This window comes from Mercenaria mercenaria, chromosome 12 (genome assembly GCF_021730395.1).
Source record: "Mercenaria mercenaria strain notata chromosome 12, MADL_Memer_1, whole genome shotgun sequence".
Classification (NCBI taxonomy): Eukaryota; Metazoa; Mollusca; class Bivalvia; order Venerida; family Veneridae; genus Mercenaria; species Mercenaria mercenaria.
The window spans coordinates 15,240,164-15,263,168 of record NC_069372.1 but is presented as its reverse complement, the minus strand read 5'-3'; the positions used below and the strand labels follow the sequence as shown (position 1 = coordinate 15,263,168).

At 35.3% G+C, this 23,005-nt stretch overlaps 3 protein-coding genes across 4 annotated transcripts in view; 1 reads left to right on the top strand and 2 right to left on the bottom strand.

Moving 5' to 3' along the window:
- Window positions 1-2,536: 2,536 nt before the first annotated feature.
- On the bottom strand, window positions 2,537-7,423 carry LOC123534914 (rRNA methyltransferase 3, mitochondrial-like). Of its 2 annotated transcripts, none has more exons than XM_053519275.1 (4): window positions 7,068-7,423; window positions 6,005-6,249; window positions 5,105-5,263; window positions 2,537-3,479 (listed from the first exon to the last, which is right to left on the bottom strand). In XM_053519275.1, exons 2-4 carry the CDS (start codon window positions 6,237-6,239, stop codon window positions 2,812-2,814), a joined length of 1,062 nt encoding a protein of 353 aa, XP_053375250.1. In that variant the 5' UTR covers window positions 6,240-6,249; window positions 7,068-7,423; the 3' UTR covers window positions 2,537-2,811. The 2 variants fall into 2 exon arrangements, with proteins under 2 accessions (XP_053375250.1, XP_053375249.1); XM_053519274.1 differs by having other exon boundaries at window positions 2,545-3,479; window positions 6,956-7,423.
- A 1,587-nt stretch (window positions 7,424-9,010) lies between these two features.
- Window positions 9,011-14,679, top strand: LOC123534522 (axoneme-associated protein mst101(2)-like). The gene is made up of 5 exons (XM_045316807.2): window positions 9,011-9,973; window positions 10,806-11,064; window positions 11,540-11,652; window positions 12,332-12,432; window positions 13,050-14,679. Exons 1-5 carry the CDS (start codon window positions 9,452-9,454, stop codon window positions 13,312-13,314), a joined length of 1,260 nt encoding a protein of 419 aa, XP_045172742.2. The 5' UTR covers window positions 9,011-9,451; the 3' UTR covers window positions 13,315-14,679.
- A 3,408-nt stretch (window positions 14,680-18,087) lies between these two features.
- LOC123533079 (neurofibromin-like) overlaps window positions 18,088-23,005 on the bottom strand; it is a 111,929-nt gene continuing 107,011 nt past the window's right edge. The window contains exon 64 of the mRNA XM_053520449.1: window positions 18,088-22,889. Coding sequence (XP_053376424.1) covers window positions 22,560-22,889 — 330 coding nt within the window. The 3' untranslated portion in view covers window positions 18,088-22,559. The remainder of the gene's footprint in view (window positions 22,890-23,005) is intronic.

Here is a 23,005-nt window from a genome sequence, read left to right as displayed (position 1 = left end):
AGTTGCTTAGTTATGAAGAAATTTTGGCGAACATCAGGATAAAAAGGAGAAATACAAGAGCTGTCACAGGAGACAGCGCTCGACAATTTCCATGCTGGATAGTGAAAATGGGCAAATCTGAGGAAGCTGGAGCAGTCACTCGAGTGTTTAATGACTCCAATGTGGATGAAGGTGTTGGACAATAACTTATTTTTGTGTCAATAAAAAAATAGTAACAAGGCAGCCTGAAAGACAGCTAAATCCCCCGCCACTGCTATGGATAGTGAAAGGGTAAACCTTTGACCTTTAGCTTTGACCTTGACCTTGAACTGACATGGCTGACTCATGAATTCTGCACAATGTCTTGATGAGGTGATCATTGACCCAAGTTTCAAGAAAATCCTTCAAGGGGTTTAGGAGATACAGAGCTCAAACCTTTGACCTTGAGTTGTGACCTTGACCTTGAGTTGACATGGCTGACTCATGAGTTCTTGATGAGGTGATCATTTGACCCAAGTTTGATGAAAATCCTTCAAGGGGTTTACGAGATACAGAATGGACACAAAATGGAAGGCTCAAACCTTTGATCCTAAGTTGTGACCTTACCCTTAAGCTGGCATGGCTAACTCATAAGTTCTGCAAATCGTTTTGATGAGGTGACCATTTGACCCAAGTTTTATCAAATATCTTCAAGGGGTTTAGGAGATATAGAGCAGACACAAAATGGAAGGCTAAAACCTGTGACCTTCAGTTGTGACCTTGACCTTGAGCCGGCATGGCTGACTCATGGGTTCTGCACATCGTCTTGATGAGGTGATCATTTGACCCAAGTTTCATGATTATCCTTCAAGGGGTTTAGGAGATACAGAGCGGACACAAAATGGAAGGCTCAAACCTTTGACCTTGAGTTGTGACCTTGACCTTGAACCGACATGGCTGACTCATGGGTTCTGCACATCGTCTTGATGAGGTGATCATTTGACCCAAGTTTCATGATCATCCTTCAAGGAGTTTAGGAGATATAGAGCGGACACAAAATTGAAGGCTCAAACCTTTCACCCCAAGTTGTGACCTTGATCTTGAGCTGGCATGGCTGACTCATGGGTTCTGCACATCGTCTTGATGAGGTGATCATTTGACCCAAGTTTCATGATTATCCTTCAAGGGGTTTAGGAGATACAGAGCGGACACAAAATGGAAGGCTCAAACCTTTGACCTTGAGTTGTGACCTTGACCTTGAACCGACATGGCTGACTCATGGGTTCTGCACATCGTCTTGATGAGGTGATCATTTGACCCAAGTTTCATGATCATCCTTCAAGGGGTTTAGGAGATATAGAGCGGACACAAAATTGAAGGCTCAAACCTTTCACCCCAAGTTGTGACCTTGATCTTGAGCTGGCATGGCTGACTCATGGGTTCTGCACATCGTCTTGATGAGGTGATCATTTGACCAAAGTTTTATAAAATTCCTTCAAGGGGTTTAGGAGATACAGAGCGGACACGAAATGGAAGGCTCAAACCTTTGACCTCGAGTTGACTCATGGGTTCTGCACATCGTCTTGATGAGGTGATCATTTGACCCAAGTTTCATGAAAATCCTTCAAGGGGTTTAGGAGATATGGAGCAGACACGAAAGTGTTAGGGACAGACGGAAGGACGGACGGAGACCATTCCTATAACCCCCCACCATTTGTGGCAGGGGATTAATAAGAGAGATAAAGATAAAGTTATCAAAACATCAAATTAATATAATTTTATGCAAAAAAGGGCCATAGTTCATCAAATACTGGTGCAAGAGTGATGCACCTTCTGTCATATGATGTCGGTGATGATGTGTGATAACTACTTTAAGTTTCAATCAAATCCATTCATTAAAAAGTGAGATAGAGTTAAACTACACCAAAACTTTGGTGTGAAAGTTTAAGTAAAGGTGATATGGCCCTTGTGTCATGATGAGAGTGATGATGTGGAACAACTTTTTTAAGTTTGAATAAAATCTATTTAGTAAAAGAGATGGAGTGAAAGTGCGCCAAAACTTAACCAGAAATTCAAAGTAAAAAGGGGGCATAATTAATTCATAGAAAATTGGTTCCAGATTTATGGACCTTATGTAATATGATGTGGGTGATGATGTTAAAAAAAATATTTTAAATTGGAATCAAATCCTGTTAGTAATAACTAAGATAGAGTGAAAGTGCACCAAAACTTTTACCTGAAATTCTAAGTCAAAAGAGGGGGGGGATAATTCATGAAATATTGGGGCAAGAGTTATGGCCCTTGTGCCATTTGATGTAGGTGATGATGAGGAATAACTATTTTTTATCTTAAGCTTGAAACAAATTCATCAAGTAATTACTGAGATTAAGAGAAATTGCATCAAAACTTTAACCAAAGTGTGGCTGCAGAAGGACGCCAATGACAGGATGAGTAAAACAGCTCTCCATACCTCGTACAGTCGAGCTAAAAAAGTACAGATTACTTTATATGCTAATAGATTTTGTTCAGTCAGAAAATATAATTCTTGCACATCATAAAAATTTCAACCCATAACGTTTTCTGAGACTTTTTCATATATATTTCAGTGATTAAAAGAGTGTTTTGTTGATAAAAAATTCATAAAATGCACGGAATTACTTTATATTTTCTTTTGATTGCAATAACTAAAGAGTACTTTTTCTAAATTTTTCAAAATTTAATATAAATCAGGAATACTGCTGCTTTAATTAATAATTAAGGAGCAGTTGTTTTTCCAACAATTTCAAATGAAGATGGATACAAAGTAATGTGTCTTCTGTCAATTTTCATTCAAGTTTGTAATTATTGGAATCTCTATTCTTCTTCTTTATCTGTTTGAATCCTGCTATTCCTGTATTGCTTAGCAACCTCATACATGATGATACTTCCTGCTACAGCACAGTTCAGACTTTCTACTTCACCTGTCATAGGTATAGTGACACATCCCCCATAATGATCGTACGCCAACTTCCTTGCAGGTAGCGACACACCTGAAGTCTCCCCACTGATCACTAACACTGCATGTTTGTCAGTATAATCAACCATATCATATAAATCATTGCCTAATGGTGCCTTCCTGTAAGCACTGAGAACTTTGAAATTTTTGTAAGATAAATCTTTTTCAACTTCTTTTGTCAGCATTTCATTTATTTCTTGTTCACTAATAACTTCATTTCCAGCATCATTGTCCTCATCAAATTCTGCTGAGTTTTCTATATCCGATGTTTCATCTTCAATGTCACTCTCTTTATCATGAAACTTTTCAATCTGTTCAACAGCTGCTAGTGTTTCTGCCTCCAGTGGTCCAGACTCTCTCTCTTCCTCTGTTACCTGTTTACTATCAGCAAGGAACACTTTGATACTGTCTCCTGGGGGTAACAGAGCTGGTACCTGGGGCCAGGTTATGTTGCTGAGGATTGGTACCCTGTAATGACTTCCTGCTGCAGATCTCAATACCTTACCATTCCATATGTCAACACATCCTGAGAAGATAACATTTATACAGATTTATTGAGATAACATTGACACTTCAGCAAGCGGGTAGTTAGTACATACATGTCTTACACAAGGGCGTGGCCATTATTTTTTTTTTTACCTTAGGGCAATAATTTGGACAAGTATAGTATATATAAAGGGAAAAGTGACCATGCCTCCTGGTAGCCATGTTTTTTTGACAAATTGGAATAATTTGAACAATTTTGGTAGAGGGTCACACAAGAATCATTTGTGTAAAATTATTTTTAAATCGTGCCAGCAGTTTCACACAAGAAGATTTTTAAAGTTTCCACTATATACATATAGGGAAAAGTGCCCATGTCGTCTGGCGGCCATGTTTTTTGACAAATCAAAATAATTTGAACAATCTTGATAGAGGGTCACAAAAGGATCATTTGTGTAAAATTATTCTATACTCAGGCCAGCAGTTTCACACAAGAAGATGTTTAAAGTGTCCACTATATACATATCAAGAAAAGTGACCATGTCCTCTGGCGCCATGTTTTTGATGAATCAGAATAAATTGTGCACTCTTGGTAGAGGGACACACAAGAACCATTTGTGTAAAATTATTTTTAAATTGTGCAAGCAGTTTCATACAAGAAGATTTTTAAAGTTTCCACTATATACATATAGGGAAAGTGACCACGCCCTCTGGTGGCCATGTTTTTTGACAAATCGGTATAGTTTGTATAATCTTGGCAGAGGGTGACATAAGGACCATTTGTGTGAAATTATTTCAAAATCTGACCATTGGTTTAGGAGAAGATGTCGTTTGAAGCGGAACCGTTTGAACAACTTTGGTAGAGGACCATCCAAGAAACATCATGTTTCATCAAAATCCATTCTTTGGTTTTGGAGGAGATATCGTTTAAACACGAATATTGACGACGGACGGACAACTTGATGGACACACGAAGGACACCGGACACAGTGTGATCACAATACCTCACCATGAGCATTTTGTGCTCAGGTGAGTTAAAAAGGTTCTAATTTCTTCATGTATCATCAAAAATCAATCAATTTGTTACACAATACAGATAAGGAAACATCAAGCTAATATCACAAAAAAATTCTTTGCCAGGTTTAATGTTGCATTGACACAATTAAGGTCATATGGCAACTTTCCAGCTTTGATTGTGAAGGAAGATCCCAGGTGTCCCTCCGTGTATTATTTCATCATGAGCAGGCACCTTGGTACAACCACAGACCTTCTGTAAGCTTGCTGGATGGCTTCCTCACATAAAGAATTCAATGTTCCAACAAACTAACATCGGTAGTGGGCAAGTAATTCGAAGACAGTGACTTAAGATTTAACCACTGCCATGTTAGCACATATAAGAATTGTCATGTAAAATGATTTGGCCCAGTTTGGTCCATTTTCCTAATTTGCATTGATGGAAGCTCTACTTGGAACTTACTTCTTTTCAAAGCATTGTTTTCCTGGAGTAAACTAATAACTAATAATTACATGTGTATGTGTGAAGTTAGCATTACACCAATGCCAACAAATCATAAATATAAAACCATTAGAATGTTTGGCAGGCAATTTGTTTTGGTCATTAAGTAGGTAAAAAGTAGTAACCGTATATACATTAAGTATCTTTACTACCTTTCATTGCAATAATCCTGTGACAACCCACAGCAGCTGCGGTACGTATCAATGTGCCAAGGTTACCACCATCTCGAACGGAATCACAGATCACAGTCAGAGGTATGGGATTCGCTGCTGGTCTTAGAGCTTCATTGACAGGTGGCATCTCAAATATCCCTAAATGTCAAATAAACAATTTATTATTAATGCACAAAAACTATCTTTTGCCCAACTCTTTTTTCCAATTCTTCCAGCTACTAAAAATGAAAGAAAATGAAATAAAATGAAATATATATATATATATGAAATATCTCCCTTACAATACAGTTGTATATGACCAGCCTTTCTATTTGTAAATACCAAATAAAAATAAGGAAACAAGAGTGAAGATGACAAACTGCCAACATAAAATAATATTTAAAGGTCCATAAACAGGGCATCACTTAAGTTGAGAAGTATGTCTTCAGTGAATTTCAACTGTTACTTCCATGACATTATATAATATATATGAGCCACGACATGAGAAAACCAACATAGTGTGTTTGCCACCAGCATGGATCCAGACCAGCCTGCGCAAACAGTTTCTCTAATTGCAATAGGGTTTGAAAGCAAACAGCATGGATCTTGACCAGACTGCATGGATGCGCTGGCTAGTCTGGATCCATGCTGGTCGCAAACCCACTATGTTGGGGTTTTTTTATGACGTGGCTCATATAAACTTTGAAAGCCATAGATATTATACCCTTTGGCACAAGATTCTAGAAATGAAGATGTTGGCAAACAAGCAAATGATGGCATAAAAAAAATCAAAAATAGGCATATATAAATCTGAAAGATATAACAGGAATTTGCACTCTGATGTTAAGCTGAGTACTATAACCTCTCCTAATACCTTGCAGTGCCAAAACTGGTTCTCACCTAAAAGACCTTGTGGTGTCTCCACATCTGACCACAATTTTAGATGTTTGTACTGGACCTTGTATATCTGTGCACCTTCTAGCGACTCAGCAGGTAACTCCTCCACTGTCTCCAGTCGTGTGAAGTACAATACCTTCAGTTTTGCTCCAGCTAACAATGCATCATGAATCAGGTTTTTTCCCTCTAAAACAATCTCCCTGTGCTCCTCACGATCTTTGGCCGCTCTTGCTCTCATTATATGCCGTCTGAAAAATTATGAATTTTAGTACATAAACATGTAGCATCTCCTTTGTATTTTGGAAGCTGACAAAAAAATAATTGTTCAGACTGGTAAAATGTAGTTGGTAGCTGCAGCTCAATATAATTGAAATGAAATAAACCTGTAGATCTGTTTGTACCATGTTATCTCAGAACAATAAATTTCAGATTTGTGAAAGTTTACTCTTTGTTTATGACACTGTGCTAGGATAAAAATGGCTTAGCAATTTTGTTTTTCATATAATTCCTTGGGAAAACAAGAGTACCGCCTGTGAGTGCCAAGGCAAGTGCTGGAAAATATGTACTTTGTAGACAGAGTACTATCAATCATTCAATCAATAACGCAAATAATAATCCTATCTTGCATTTACCTATACACCTGTATGATACACATTAAAAGGAAGAATGAAGTAACTGTATGGTTAAAAACTTTGTGTAAGTCATTTCAATGTAATGTCAATCTTCATGGTAAATACTGAAGCGTTTTTTCTTTCTATGCCTATGTTTATGTATTTTATGGGTGATTTTTTTTTTTTACTTAATAAGTTCTTGAATTTCATTTAAAAAAAAAAAATCCCTCTGTCATAGAACTTTTTCCCCTCTATCATACTTCATACATGTGACAGATCCATGTGAATAGGACAGCATTTAAGGTCGAGCCTTACATTTCAATAGTAAAAATTTAAAAATTACCCGAATCTTCTATCAGTTTCTTCCAGTTTCTCAAAATTAACTGTATTTTGAAATTTCTCATTTTTTCGAACTTTGGACGGCTTTGGTGAACTAGAAAGTGATTTGCTATTACTTCTGTCAGAAACGTGTTGAGGTTCTCTTTTCTTGTTATCCTTGTTTCTGTTATCGGAAACATTTTCTTTGTTTCTGTAACTGGAAACATTTTCTTTAGAACGTGTTGCAGCAAAAATCAAACTTTTTTGTACTGGATCCCTCGGATCAAATGGTAGATAAGGATTTTTCCTTGGATCTGCCACAGTGTTTTTCAGTTTCTGGACATCTTCTTCAGGTGACATAACTTCCTGTACACTGCGCTTCATTCTCCTAGAATAATATCGTGTCGCAGTCCAAGAAAAACAGCATTTTCGCAAATTTAACAAACATGTTTTCATGGGCGCAGCCATTTTGGGTGATACCATGTTAACACAAAGTTGTGAAAATCGAACTGACGCACGGGACTGTGTAAATAAAAGTTTTCCCCGCCAGGTGAATCCCAAACACGCGAAGTGTGGAATATAAAACACAGAAATGCTCTTGTAAATTTGTATAGAAAATCTAACCTGAACATTTTAAACTAAAACGCGTAGGCCCTATTCTCAAAAAAACGTCCACGTTCTCGCAAGGGGTTTGACGTCAACGGAAGATAGACAGATACCTTTGCAGAAGACTTTAGCATCAATAGTTCTAAACATCACTGCAAAGCCAAGGACAATTATCAGTACAGCCAAAGAGCTATAAAAATTCATATTTCTTTGGTACAGCACAATACCACTGCCTATCAAAGGTTCCTCATCCTATTCCGTCGGTCTTAATCAGCATCTTAATTAACGACTGAACACTAAACATGATAAACAGTTGGTTCATAACTTATTTTAGTAGATATATCCAAAGAACTATATATTTATTTTATAGCTCTTTGATATATCTAAAAGTTTAATAGGTTTACCAAAATACAGAAGAAAAATTGCCAAAAAAATCTGACGAAGCTTTTAAACAACATCCCTATAAAAAACAGATATTGATTTACATTCATTCAGGAGTGTCTACAAATTGTTTTTTTTTTTTACCAAATCTGACTATATATATGATTATGATTACGGCAGTAAAATTTAGAAAAATATACGGCTTTTACAGCACCAAGACATGATATTAATAGCTTGAAAATAGTAACGCAAAAGCTTGAAATAAACTTACAATTTGTTTTCATCAAGTTTTCTTTAAGTTTGTCATGAATTCAATTGAACGCCAGATTTCTAACTTTGTTAAATAAGCAATGCCTTCGCGTTTATTATCGACTGATTTAGACCATAAACTTTTCAGAGTTCATATATGCAGGAATTTAAACACGAGGCGATAGAATAAATATCCAAGCATTTTAACTCTGAACAATTGTAAATCAGATGATAAATCACAAGACGACATTGTTTATTTTCATTCTAACATTCGCACGAAAACAAGATGATGAAAACTGAATATACATCATTTGACTTTCTTCCTTGTTTAACTGACAAAAGTTGAGCCATGTTAAAATTGTTATTTTTGGTTATACACTTGTATACTGACGGAAAAAGAAGAAACTGTGCATTTGGGTTTTACTATTTTTTTCAGGCAACTTCTGTATAAAGTACAAATTTGGTAACACAATTTAGGACAGTTTTATTTAAATTGCGTTAGGCATGTAATAAATAAAAATAAACTCAAACAAATATTATAAAACAACAACAGCTGCTTGTAAAACACATATGAGCCGCGCCATGAGAAAACCAACATAGTGGCTTTGCGACCAGCATGGATCCAGACCAGTCTGCGCATCCGCGTAGTCTGGTCAGGATCCATGCTGTTCGCTGACGGCTTCTCTAATTACAATAGGCTTTGAAAGCGAACAGCATGGATCCTGACCAGACTGCGTGGATGCGCCGGCTGGTCTGGATCCATGCTGGTCGCAAAGCCACTATATTGGTTTTCTCATGGCGCGGCTCATATGTCCTTAAGATGGCATGTCAGAGGCAAGTTAAGTATGTAATTTCGTATGCTGTGACCTTTACCTTTGACCAAATTACCTCAGAAACAACAGACGACATCTACTGACTGCGGGCAAAGATTGCTACAGCGTTAGCAGAAACCGTTTTCAATTTAGAGGACACTGTGACATTGACCTTCTTATCTCCACAGTCATGATATAGGCTCTGTATAAAAAAAAATTATATCCTCTTTCAAAAAAAAAAATAAATAAATAAAAATATCCTCTTCAACAGTGAAATGTCTAAGTTAAGTTTTAAACATGCTTCATCTATTTGTACATTATGTTAAGTAGATGGAAACGGAAATTGCAGTCCATCCCATAATGCATTTTTGACGTTCGTGACGTAACACAATTAACGTGACAACGTCACTTGGCGACGGCAAACGCAGCGGAATACATAGCAATATTTGAGCGGGCATTTAATTCCAGCCGAAATGGCTGAAAAAGCCCCGCCAAGGGTAAGATTTATAGGAGTGAAACCAGTTGCCGACGTTTCCGAAGACGACATGAATAATTTTACTCCACAAAAAGGTAACAGCCAAAACGCAGTGGAAAAGAAAGTCAGCAGAGGTCAGAATAAATCTAAATTTTTTCCAGTTCCACCAGCTGTACTGTCAGCACACGATGCGCAGTTTGCTGTAATTGATAAGTCATTCCATGAGGTAGAAATAAAATTTGCAAGCCCGGTCAAGGATGCAAAAGAAGTAAAGGTCCACGGCACTGAGGAAGGAAAAAATGAAGATATGGAAGCAAATGATGATTCTAATGAATTTAGAAAGGAAAAACCGAAGAAAAAGAAACTGAAAAAGAATTCCGTTTTACCTTTGGGTGTTACACAAATGGATAAAGAGAAATTTGAAGATTTCACTAAAGATGTGGATGCTGGAGAACCGGACTGCAGAAATGACAAGAGGAAGAAAACGAAGAAGGGAAATGGCAAGACAAAAAAGAAGAAGGTAATGTGATAGTAATTTGCTTAGCACAGAAGCAGTGGTAGAACATGAAGCAGTAATAGTAAAAATTGTAAAAAAATGTAACTTTATGTTTTTAACATATAAGTCAGCTAGAAAAAAATGAAAGGATTTTATTTTTAAGAAAATAATGATATGACATAATCTATGGTAATTAGAAAATTTAGCATATATCATATAAAAGGAATACAGTAAAACCTGCTTTAACAGTCTTAGCAGCCGACCTGTCTTAAGCAGCCAGTGTCGCATTCCCCAAAATGGTCATTCATTTTATAAATTACCTGCATTAAGCAGTCACTTTTTCCCACTTCCCTGGCTGGCTGCTTAAGACAGGATTTACTGTAAATACGTTACCAATCGTCTGCCTCCTATATCACTCACTGGATTGCTGGATATTGTTTTTGTTGTTGTTGTTGCTGTTTTTTTTTCTTTATTTTAAAAAATTATAATGTAATAGCCAGCTTTTCCCGATTCATTTATTTAGGGCGATAACAAGAACTTTTTTTTTAATTTTCAAGATTATATTGACTAATTAAACTCTATCATTAAAATCAATGAAGATGAGGATAGAGCAGATAGGCTAAGTAAGAATATTGCACAAAATGTGTAAAAAGTCGGTATTGCATTGTAGTATAATTTATAATCATTTTTTAATGAAATTGAACGTTTTGATTTAAACTAATTTAAGTTTTCAACATAAAAAATATAGATAATCTTCAGTACTACTTAAAACAACATCCACCCCCCCCCCCCCCCCCCACCACCACCCGCCCCCCAATTTTGTGAACCATTCTTACGAATGTTCGGTTGCCAACAGAAAAAAGGAAAGAAGGAACCAGTCGTGGAACCGCAGAACACTTCAACTGCAAACAAGAAACCAGAGCAGAAAGTAGAGGTGATTGAAGCCACAAAGAAGATAAACAGTGACAAAGACAAGCCCGCAGACGACAAGAATAAAGCCAGAAAACTGCCCTGTTGCTTTGGTTTCATTTCCACCTGGATTGCCAAGAGGAAACAGAAAAGACGAGACAAGAAAAGAAAAGCGATTGCCAACAGATCCGGCCTGCCAAATCTCGGTATGTTGTTATTAAATCATATATCAGAGAAAACTTGATAAATGAATAAGTTTCTTTTAATTGTCTGTGCCTATTTTGAGGTTTCTCTGCCAATTTCGTATCTTTTTTTAAGGACTGTATAGGTCATTGATGCTTCGTTGGTAAAAATGGGTTAACATTTAAATGAATAAAGCAGATATTGAAAGTACAATCGCTGTGAATTTGAAAAAAAAAAAACAAACAAAAACAAACAAAGAAAATACGTGAACCCCATGACTATATACAGTTGAAACTCGTTATTCCCAATTCCAAAGGATCAAGCGTTTTACTTGAATTATATTTCGTGCACGTGTTTTCCGTACGGGAATTGAAAATGTCTTCGAGATAGCAGTAATTTTGAGATAGGCGGTTCGAGATATCGAGTTTTAACTGTTTATTATATTCAACAGCGAAATTCATCCAGTGTCAGTTTATAGTTGACATTATATATTTGCAGTGCAATATGAACACAAGAAGGCAAGGGGAGGTGAAGCTTTTGTCATAGAGGTTGATAGTAAACCTGTCATAAAGAAGCCGCTCCTTCCACCAATAAAACAAACAGACGGACCTGTAAGCATAATACTTAGATACAACATCTTCTAAATGAATGAATAATATTCGAAATAAGAAAGTAATATTGCAGTCTCCAATGAATGCATAGGCAACATATATTGTAACTTCTAAATGAATGAATATGATTTCGAACTAGACTACCAGTAATGCATTATTCAAGTACATGAGCGATGATTCAAAAGTTAGACAGGCCAGTATTGCAAGTTCTAAATTAATGAATTAGAAGCAAACTTTGACGGACAATATTGCAACCGCCAAATGAATGAATGATATTCAAAGTTAGATGGGCCAACATCGTAACTTGTGAATGATTGAAAAAAGTAAGATTCAAAATTAGACGGACAATACTGCAACATAGTACTCAAAGTAAGACGTACAGGTCATTATTACAAACTCCCGATTAACTCTAAATGCATGAACAAATATACAAAGTCAGACAGGCAATATTCCGATATAACAGCTAAACTACAGCATTCGAAAATAGTCCACATTCATGCGTTTGTTTAAAAACAATTCGCATGGAGCAGATATAAAGCAATACTTTATTCCCCTTTAATGTCAAAAGACAAGAATTTGTAAATGCATGTGGCCATATTTAAGAGCATATAGCATATGTAATTGAATACGGACAGAGGTTATTGATTCTGAAGTTGTAGAACGTATAATATCCATTTAGATTCGCCGTGGCGCTGACAACAGGCTTCAGACAGCCGAGAAAAGGAGGGCCGAGGAATTGGCTAAACGAAAAGCTGCTGCAGAAACCTATGAAAGAAAAAGGTAAGTTAAACCTGTCTCAATTTAAAAAAGGTATAAAATCGTTGTTTCTTGCATGCTGGACAGGACATTCCTGTGTTTTTGCCGGTTCTGGAAAAACTAATCTTACACCCCGGTATGCTAACTCACGCGCTGTAATTTATGAATGTACGCTACTAGTACAAAATAGTGCTTTTAAAAAAAGAAAAGCATTCGATTTTTAAATTGAAAAATACGGCATGCAAGAAAAAGAATCTATCACTCGTTCAAGGTGCGGATGGATATATCTGGCTCTCGGATAACTGTTTTGCTGTAACCCGGCTCGTTATCGTGTAAACATTTACCCTCCAGCCAGATATTTCCATCAACCGGTGAAAGATTCTTTTAATTCCCGATGTGAACTTTAGTAAAAGCGATCTCTGAATTATTTGCCAAAGCTGCTATATTTATATCATAGGCTAAAGATACTCGGCAAAATGTATAGATTCGGAACTATTTTGGTGTTCTTCAGAGATAAACTTTGCTAAAGCAATTATCAACATTTAATCTTAAGTTATGTTCACCAGAGTTAAATGTCCGATTATTTGAAGCTTATGTTAGGAAGCTATGGTTATGTACTCTGAAAATAAAAATATTTTCAGGAAAAAATGTAAGGCAAGAAAGTCAGAACTTGACATAGACTTCAGGAATAAAGTCGATCTTAACATCAGATTCAAACAAGCCGACGCTGAAAGGAACCGCAATAACCTAAGCCGCCGCACAACAACAGCGACCAGGCCTGTTACATCCATCCAGTCTTCATCCTGCGAATCTGTGAACATTGAAGGTGATCCATGCGCATTTATTGATGACGACAACGATCCAGACGCATGGAGAGTCGACGATGTCGACATCTTCTCCTACTAAATTTTATGCCGACCGACTGCCTCCTGAAAACGGTAGACAAAATAAACTTTGCTGGTCACATTACAGAATGTAAAAATTCAAGTTTATTATAAGCAGTGAATTGTTTATTTATTGAATGAATGATATAAACAAAACATTATGAAATAACGATTTTGAATATAATGACGAGGTTTGCAGGGTTTTTTTCTGTATAAAATCAAATACTTTGTACTCCGAGATTTGATCTATTTTAGTATCAATATGTGCTTTGTAATTTCAGTTGCTCAACTCCGATTTTTTCTGCAGTTAAAAACATTTTTATTGAAAAGCTTGGTATTTATAAATTCCAGGAATATCTTTATGCATTATGGATGTAAGTACGTGTATGTAGTTATTCTGGCCACATCTGTTTTCATGCCATAAAACGTATATAAAAACAATAATAAAAGAATCTGAAAAATACCAAAAAAAGTAATCTACCTCTATAACCATGATTTATCATGGTGAGGTATGAGAAAAATTGATGATTTTTTAGTACTAAAAGATTCGGGAAAACAACAACAATCATTAAAACATGTCCTTAATTATTACATCTATCTGCATTTGACTTGTCAAAAGCAGGTATGATAAATAATACAAACATCTTCTGGATTAATATTATTCTTTTAAAGAAGGATCATGAAAAATCAAAGTGGGACTATTTTCATTTTACAAAATTTGGCATGAAATAAAACAGTGGTCATCTGTTATCAAAGTTTTTTGTGGATTCTATTCTATTTGATATTAGTTTCTTTACTTGGAGTAAGTGATTAATACTAAACTGAGCATTTTTTTTTTTTTTTTTTTTTTTTTTTTTTTTTTTTTTTTTTTTTTATAAATTGATCTCATAAAAGATGGTATGAAATAAGACAGTGGCCAGTTATAACACTTTTACGGGTTGTTGGTGCTTAGTTTCCATTCTACAAATATCATTTTCTTAGATAGGCATCTTTTCTGTTAACTTACATTGATCACTTACGAAGCTTTAACAAATTGTTGGCGCTTATCACTTTCGTAACAATTAATCATTAAACACAAAAATAGTCACTCATCTAAAATTTTTGGCATGAAATAAAACATTGGTCTGTTATGACGCCTTTAGCAAATTTTCGGAGCGCTTTTCTTTCTATACATCCATTAACAGAATAATTGAGAATTATTAACTGCGAATAAGTTCAAAAAGAATTGAACATACACATGCATTAGTATTTTATTTAAGAAATATTCTAAAAACGTCCAGAAATTACGTTTACGAAGAATAATATTATCATAGAATTTTTATGATAACTTAAATCAATCACTACACTGCACTACTATTTTTCTAATTAGAAATTGTTTTGTTCACGTGACTCAGCTCCAACTCTTGTCTACCGTTGTAGGGTGGTTGTCGGTCGTGCTTTTAGCATTGCTTTTAAAGAAATCAAAATAAATTTTGTTTTTATCAAAAATAAAGAACTGTAGAATTTGTTAATCAAAGTGTTATTGTATGTAAAAATTTCTTGGTGGTTAATTTCCTGATGGCAGAGTTACTACAATACAGAATGTGACGAATGACAGAGTTTTGAGATTAGTTTGTTGTTAATCAATCAACTGAAACAGTGTCTGCCCAACATATACATTTTCGCATACAATAGGTCTTCTATGGTTCCCCGGATGAACCTTTTGAATGAGAATGAACATACAAGACGAATGTTCAACATCTTTCATTATCACGACATTTAGCCGATTTCAGGAAACTTGAAGGTGGATATATTTTATGATATGCTGACAGCAAAACACTGATCCTCTTTTCCCCTTCAGCGTTATAATCATAATTTATGGCGCAGAAAACAACAACAAAATATTTGAACCCATTTGGAGGTTCAAGCAGAATGACAACCGCTTTCTTGTCCCGTACACTGCTGTCAACGCAAGCGTACAAAGCATCATGATTCCCGTCTATCATATGCATCTGGAACTCCCTTCCACATAATGACATCATTGATACCTTTTATGGCTTGCATACTCACCAGTATTAAAACTAAGAGAATGTTGAGGCTTGTGTCAGTTTCACATTGTCATTGTTTATAAAATAATCAAGGCCTTCCAGTGACTTGTCGCCCGATTTGTCACGGTTAAAGAGTTCGGGAATTGAACCACGAAGACGTTAAACCGGTTGGTTAATTGAACTAAGAACCATGGTAAATTAGACGATAAGCCACAAGAAGGCATTGATTATGATCATTTTTACATGCTCATTAAAATATTTTGATAAAAATTATGCTTGAATTCATTTAACGGAGAATATACACAGCTTGGCCTCCTTCTTAGTTTATTTGGCAAACAAATCGAGCAATGTTAGAAAAGTTGATATAAATACATCATTTGCGCAAGGTTTAAGGTGTTATTTTTTCACTATCACGTATCAGTTGCAATTTTCTCAATACTGGACATGTCTAGAACACTGCAGTTTACTGAAATTTAACTAATATTTACAATAGATGGTAACAAAGAATTTGAAACATTTATCACAAGTCATAAGAAGTGGAACAAATATTTTAAGTTTGAATCAAATCCATTTCGTAATTTAACAGAGTTCATTCAAACTTTAACCTGAAATTCTGAGTATTTAGAAATATTGGTGAGAGAGTTATGGTTCTTTTGTCAGATGATGTTGTAGATGATGAGGAATAACTATTTGAAGTTCGAAGCAAATCCATCAACACATTGCATCAAAACTTTAACCAAGCTGTGGACGCAGGCTCTCGTTATTCTGTATAGTCGAGCTGCAAAAGTTCACACATCTATTCATACACTTTCATTCTAGGAGCCTTTTTTTTGGACTCGACTTATTATACGCTCTGATCTGGTTAATACATGCAGTATAAATCTGGTATATAAAAGTTCATAGTTTCGCGAGTTCCTTGGGCTCGATTGGAGCTTTGTGCGCGACAGCGTACTCGATGCTACATTAGTGTTCCTGAATAGCACCAGCAGTCATTTTAACTAATGGGAGACATTAACATACTGAGCAACAGGAACTATGGAAGCAAAAAAGCATACTACCCATTAGACTGGCTGCATTCACAGATTTACACACGTATAAACCATATACGTCAGTATCTTTTAATTAAGCCTCTTTGTGGCGTCGTGGTCATTACTTCCGGCAACGGACGAACATCATCAGTCACGCAGTTTGTGGGTGGACTGTGTTGTATTTCCTAGTCCTTTGGTATCATGGATTCCATTCAATTTATCCTGCTTCACCTAGTTTGGAGGCAAGAATGGTGTTGCAAACTCCAATATCTCTCAAGTACAGACTCAAATCAAGTTTGCTATTATTTAACTCGGACGAGTTTATGCTTCAAAGGTATCGTTTCAGAGGTTATTAACATTGTTCTCAAGTGGTGCAATAACACTTTCAGTGCTGTTATATATTTTTTGTGTGGTTCTTTGAGATCATGGAGTGCATTCAATTTACTGTAACAAGAGTTCCAAAATGAACAGAATCAATCACATCGAGCCAGCTATCATTTTACTTGACTGTATTCCGTGTTTCCAAGGATCTTTTCATAGATTTTTTAATACAATCATGGAAGAAAAGAAGAAACAAGACATTTTTTCATTCACCTTTTTAAATACTTTTTTAGACTTTGATCACAATATAGCACAAGTTGCAACATTAACAGTTCAATGACAACAGCACTAAATGCAAGACAACAACTTTATCTGGATGCAGAAATTAATTACAACCAATTAAAATATTTCTTACAACGATGCTGGACTTTATGTACACAGGAGAACATCATTGCTTTTATATGAGATTAGATATACTGGCTCACAGGTCCACCTTAACCACAAGACAGGGAGCGTCACTATAACTTGGTTGAACAGTTCCCGATAATAAATGTGAAACAACCAATTTTACTTTAAACCTTCCTGTTGTGATAAATTATCACCATAAAATCAGAAATTCACATTTTTAGTAAATATTAAATCAGATTTTTGCATCAGATTGAAAATCGTGCAACTGTTTTGAATGTATTTTTTTGTTTGAAAAGGTGACAAAAAAAAACACTTATAGGATTATGAACAATGCTCTCATCTGGGTTACAGACTATGACATATGTGTACTGTTTTGTCCCTATATTTCAATTAACTTTTTTTTTAATTAAAGTTTCGTTTGATACATATTATCAAAATTTTCAGGAAGAAGCTGGTTTTACAAAATATGCTAAAAATGAGATCTCTTTTCACTAAGCTTAGGTCAGCATTTATAAATAAATAAGATTCACATTTCTTGTTTTATAGCTGCTTTCAATCAATTCTTGTAGCAGACAAATGTTTGTAAACTTTGTATTTAAAATAATCCCATAAAAATGGAGACAAATCAGATGCGAGAATGTGGTACTCACTGAAAAGGGACTTCATTTAGTGAACATATTCTATAAAACTTCTGTACCTGTACTATCTTAAATACAGAAAGGTATAAATACTGTGCTATATATCAACTGAAACTTGAAACTGTCCATAATAGTTCCCACATATTCCATATAAAACTCTTTAAAAGATCATATTGGTATTTGAAGTCAAATATTATGGAACACCATGTACTAGAAGAATTTGCTGATTAAACATTTCATTGTAAATCGAGTGTATGTAAAGTACAAAACATTACAACATGCTTCCTTTATTTTATGGTCAAGGTGGACTAAGATCACTTAGTATATACAATATTTTCAATATAGGATCTGAGGGCCAATGAGATTCTGCAACTGAACATTCAATGGTTTTATCAAAATTTTCAAATGAAAATCTTAATAATTAACAATTTGTGATATACATTATGGATTTTGAAGATAAAATCATATACATTTATATATCTATAATAAAGCTTTACAATATTACATACTTGTCACAAAAATACTGTACTATGCAACATATTCAAATATCGAAAACTGAAAGACAATGCATGTTACATATATGTACGAAAAATAATAATGTATGACAAAATAAGTACCAGACTCATTTCTTATCAAAAACAGGTGTAAATTCCCCTGTTCAAAAGAAATGACTCCCAAGTTTAAAATGTAATTCACAAGTTGTAACAAAACCAACATAGACTCTTTCGTGCAGTCTGGTTCAGTGATATGCCTGCCTTGGAAAAATACACAAATGCGCTAAATATTTTTCCAAAGTTCTCAAAAATGTATCATTGACAGAACCGCAGAAACGCATATAGTTGTAAGTCTTTGAATTGTAACAAATTGACTAATTGTTCATTAGTGTATTGGGTAGACATTAGCTCAACAAATATTTGACTGATACAGCATATTTGTCACATCAGAACATTAAGGGCTCACCCAGCCTTTTACTTAGCATTTTCCTATGACAACAAGCCCTTTTGTTTCTAATGTGAAATTCTGTTAGAACTGTTAAATCTCTCTCATAAAATGGGTTGGGAAATATTAGCAGACACAGACACAAAATCTGTATATTTGCAGTTTAATAAAACAATGTATGATGTAATGTGAATAGTTCTAAAATATGCTTTGAAAAAAGGGCAATAATTCTATCAAAACTCTAGAGTTACGAAACTTGTCATACTATGTTATCTCATGATGGCAAAGATGTGTAGAGAGCCTGAAAACATTTGGTCTAGTGGTTCCCAAGAAATGTGTTAACCTGTAACTTTCACAAAATTTCTACCTTAAAAATGGGAATAATTCTAACAAAATAAAACCAGTAACTATATAACTTGTCCTGAGAGGTCATCTCATGATGCGAAATACATGTGTGAAGTAAGAAAACATTTGGTCTAGTACTTCTTGAGAAACCTTCTCACATGCAATACTTAAGTGATGTGGACACTGATGCCAACATCAATAAAAGGGGGCAACAAAAGCTCTACCATTTAAAGAATTTCAAATAATTGAGCGAATAAATGCAACGTCAGTCATTTGATATGAAAAACAGGGTTTTTGAGAATTAAGTGTTCATGATATTTGAATAACTTCATGTCACGTGACCTAGCAAACTAACACATGTCACATGACCTGGTAACATAATAGGTCAATACAACAATCCTCTGAAATCTGAGCTACTGTGATACATCTCAAAGTTAGAGGACAAATAAGTCAATAGTGATAGTGTCAAAACACATTTTGAACAGAGACGAGCCAATGTTTTGAGGTAAAATCTGCCAATATTTCACCATGTTTGTTGTTTGAAACCTAAATGTAATAATTTAATATGAAAGTATTGATGAGAATTATGCAAGCAATAAATAAACGTAACAATATATTTTACACAGAATAATAATAATACGGGACTAGAAACTGTTCCTTTGATATATATATATATATATATACAAATTCATAAAATATTTATTACACTTTAACCCTTATCATGCTGGACACGAATGATTCAGCCTTTGCGACCAGTGTAGATCATGATCAGCCTACACATCCTTGCAGTTCTGATCAAGATCTGCACTGTTCGCCATTTAGTAAGTATCTTTTTGTTAAGCACCCCTTTTAACAGTTAACGGCACTGTCCAAATTGAAAGATGGAAAAGTCCACAATAGAAATATAGCAGGGTAAGGGTTAACAATATTTGCCAGCTTCAACTAATTTTCATTAGTTACATATGTATAAGGGAAAAAATGTTTTTCTACAAAACAAGACTTCTTATTTCTGTATTACAGAAAAACAAAACACAGAACAGGAAGCAGACTATTTTCAGAATGCTACACAATTTTTAGACATTCACGATTATTTCCATTTGTATCTTTTCAAAACAGAATGTTAAAAAAAAAAGTTAGAAATATGACTTTTACAAGTACATGATCAATCTAGAAAACAAGAGGACCATGATGGTCCTGAATCGCTCACCTATCCCCACATGACCCAGTGTTGAACTGAGTATGACGTCGTTATTTCTATTATTTGACAAAGTGACCTAGTTTTTGAGCATATGTGACCTAGATATCATAAAGATAAAAAATTCTGACCAATTTTCATGAAGATCCATTGAAAAATATGACCTCTAGAGAGGTCACAAGGTTTTTCTATTATTTGACCTAATGACCTAGTTTTTGAAGGCACGTGACCCACTTTTAAACTTGACCTAGATATCATCAAGGTGAACATTCTCACTAATTTTCATGAAGATCTCGTGAAAAATATGGCCTCTAGAGAGGTCACAAGGTTTTTCTATTTTTCGACCTACTGACCTAGTTTTTGACCGCACATGTCCCAGTTATGAACTTGACCTAGATATCATCAAGCTGAACATTCGCACCAACTTTCATGAAGATCCAGTGAGAAATATGGCCTCTAGAGACGTCACAAGAATTTTCTATTTTTAGACCTACTGACCTAGTTTTTGACCGCACGTGACCCAGTTTTGAATTTAACCTAGATATCATCAAGATGAACATTCTGACCAATCTTCATCAAGATCTATTGAGAAATATGGCCTCTAGAGAGGTCACAAGGTTTTTCTATTTTTAGATCTACTGACCTAGTTATTGACCGCACGTGACCAAGTTTCGAACCTGACCTAGATATCATCAAGGTGAACATTCTGACCAATTTTCATAAAGATCCTATGAAAAATATGGCCTCTAGAGAGGTCACAAAGTTTTTCTATTTTCAGACCTACTGACCTAGTTTTTGATCGCACGTGACCCAGTTTCAAACTTGACCTAGATATCATCAAGGTGAACATTCTGACCAATTTTCATGAAGATCCATTGAGAAATATGGCCTCTAGAGAGGTCACAAGGTTTTTCTATTTTAGACCTACTGACCTAGTTTTTGACCCCACGTGACCCAGTTTCGAACTTGACCTAGATATCATCAAGGTGAACATTCTGACCAATTTTCATGAAGATCTCATGAAAAATATGGCCTCTAGAGAGGTCACAAGGTTTTTCTATTTTTAGATCTACTGACCTAGTTTTTGACCCCACGTGACCCAGTTTCGAACTTGACCTAGATATCATCAAGGTGAACATTCTGACCAATTTTCATGAAGATCTTATGAAAAATATGGCCCCTAGAGAGGTCACAAGGTTTTTCTATTTTTAGATCTACTGACCTAGTTTTTGACCGCACGTGACCCAGTTTCGAACTTGACCTAGATATCATCAAGGTGAACGTTCAGACCAATTTTCATGAAGATCCATTGAGAAATATGGCCTCTAGAGAGGTCACAAGGTTTTTCTATTTTTAGACCTACTGACCTAGTTTTTGACCCCACGTGATCCAGTTTCGAACTTGACCTAGATATCATCAAGGTGAACATTCTGACAAATTTTCATGAAGATCTCATGAAAAATATGGCCTCTAGAGAGGTCACAAGGTTTTTCTATTTTTAGATCTACTGACCTAGTTTTTGATCGCATGTGACCCAGTTTCGAACTTGACCTAGATATCATCAAGATGAACATTCTGACCAACTTTCATAAAGGTCCCTTGAAAAATGTGACCTTTAGAGTGGTCACAAGCAAAAGTTTACGCACGCACGCACGCACTGACGCACGGACGACGGACGCCACGCGATCACAAAAGCTCACCTTGTCACTTTGTGACAGGTGAGCTAACAAGAAGCCTAATGGGAGTCAAGTATATTTTTACAGCTGTCTTACCTAATTATCATTTTTATCAATCTTCATTTAAATCTGAAAAGGGTACTTCTGAATATAACCAAAGCACTTCCAAAGTGAAAACTGTAAGAAATATGAAAGTTCAGTGAAAATGCTTCAAAGAAGAAAGGATCTACTACAGTATTCTTTCCTGCAGCATGTCAACTGAGACCTTAACCCTTTTTTTCAAGATTACTTTCATCCATTTTGATAGATTGTAGTTTATGCAATTAAAATTCTAGTAAAATATTTTCCACAATTATTTAACAGAAAATCTGCATTATAGGCAGAAATAAGCAAAATGTAAATTTCCAGCACAATTTCATAACTTTAAGTACTTATTACTGAGGGTTTAGTGTGTGAAAGTCTACTAATTTGAAAATACTAATACTGATCAAAAGTAAATTGTCTCAATAATTTACAGCTGATCTTTAAAAAAAATCATTAATAAAACTTAACAAATTTTGAGAATATCACATATCTATGATCCAATAAACCTTTGTTAGACTCCAATTAATTCATGTGAATTGTCTGTAAAGAAGTCTGTTTGTGAACTAAATTCAGATCACTTTAAATTGTTCTTGAACCAAGAGTCAACTAATCCAAGCTGTCTATCTTCTTTTTGCTGTCCTTCCGTTTGAAACTTCCGGCTCTATTTTTACTTGAAACGTTATTAGCCGACCCATGTCGGATACGTGCACCGTTAGCTCCGGCCCCATTCTTATCGTTATCTTTGTCGGTAGGTGAATGCATGCTGCCCACGCTGAGGCTTGACATGGAACTTGACAGGTTCAGATTTGAAGAGATACCAAGGGAGCTTGGATACGGGTTGAGAATGTCAAGGTCATCACCTGGGAGACAAGTTTCTACCATCATTGCCTCTAAACAGTTGACAAACAGTTCAGCTGTGTCACTGCTTTGTGGAGACTGAAACAAGAAGGTCAAATCTGATTTAAAGTTAGTTTTACAAGTTTCAGCTCTATATAGTATCTATTTCATAATTCAGCAAGTACAACATATTACTACTGTTTACCTATACTGGG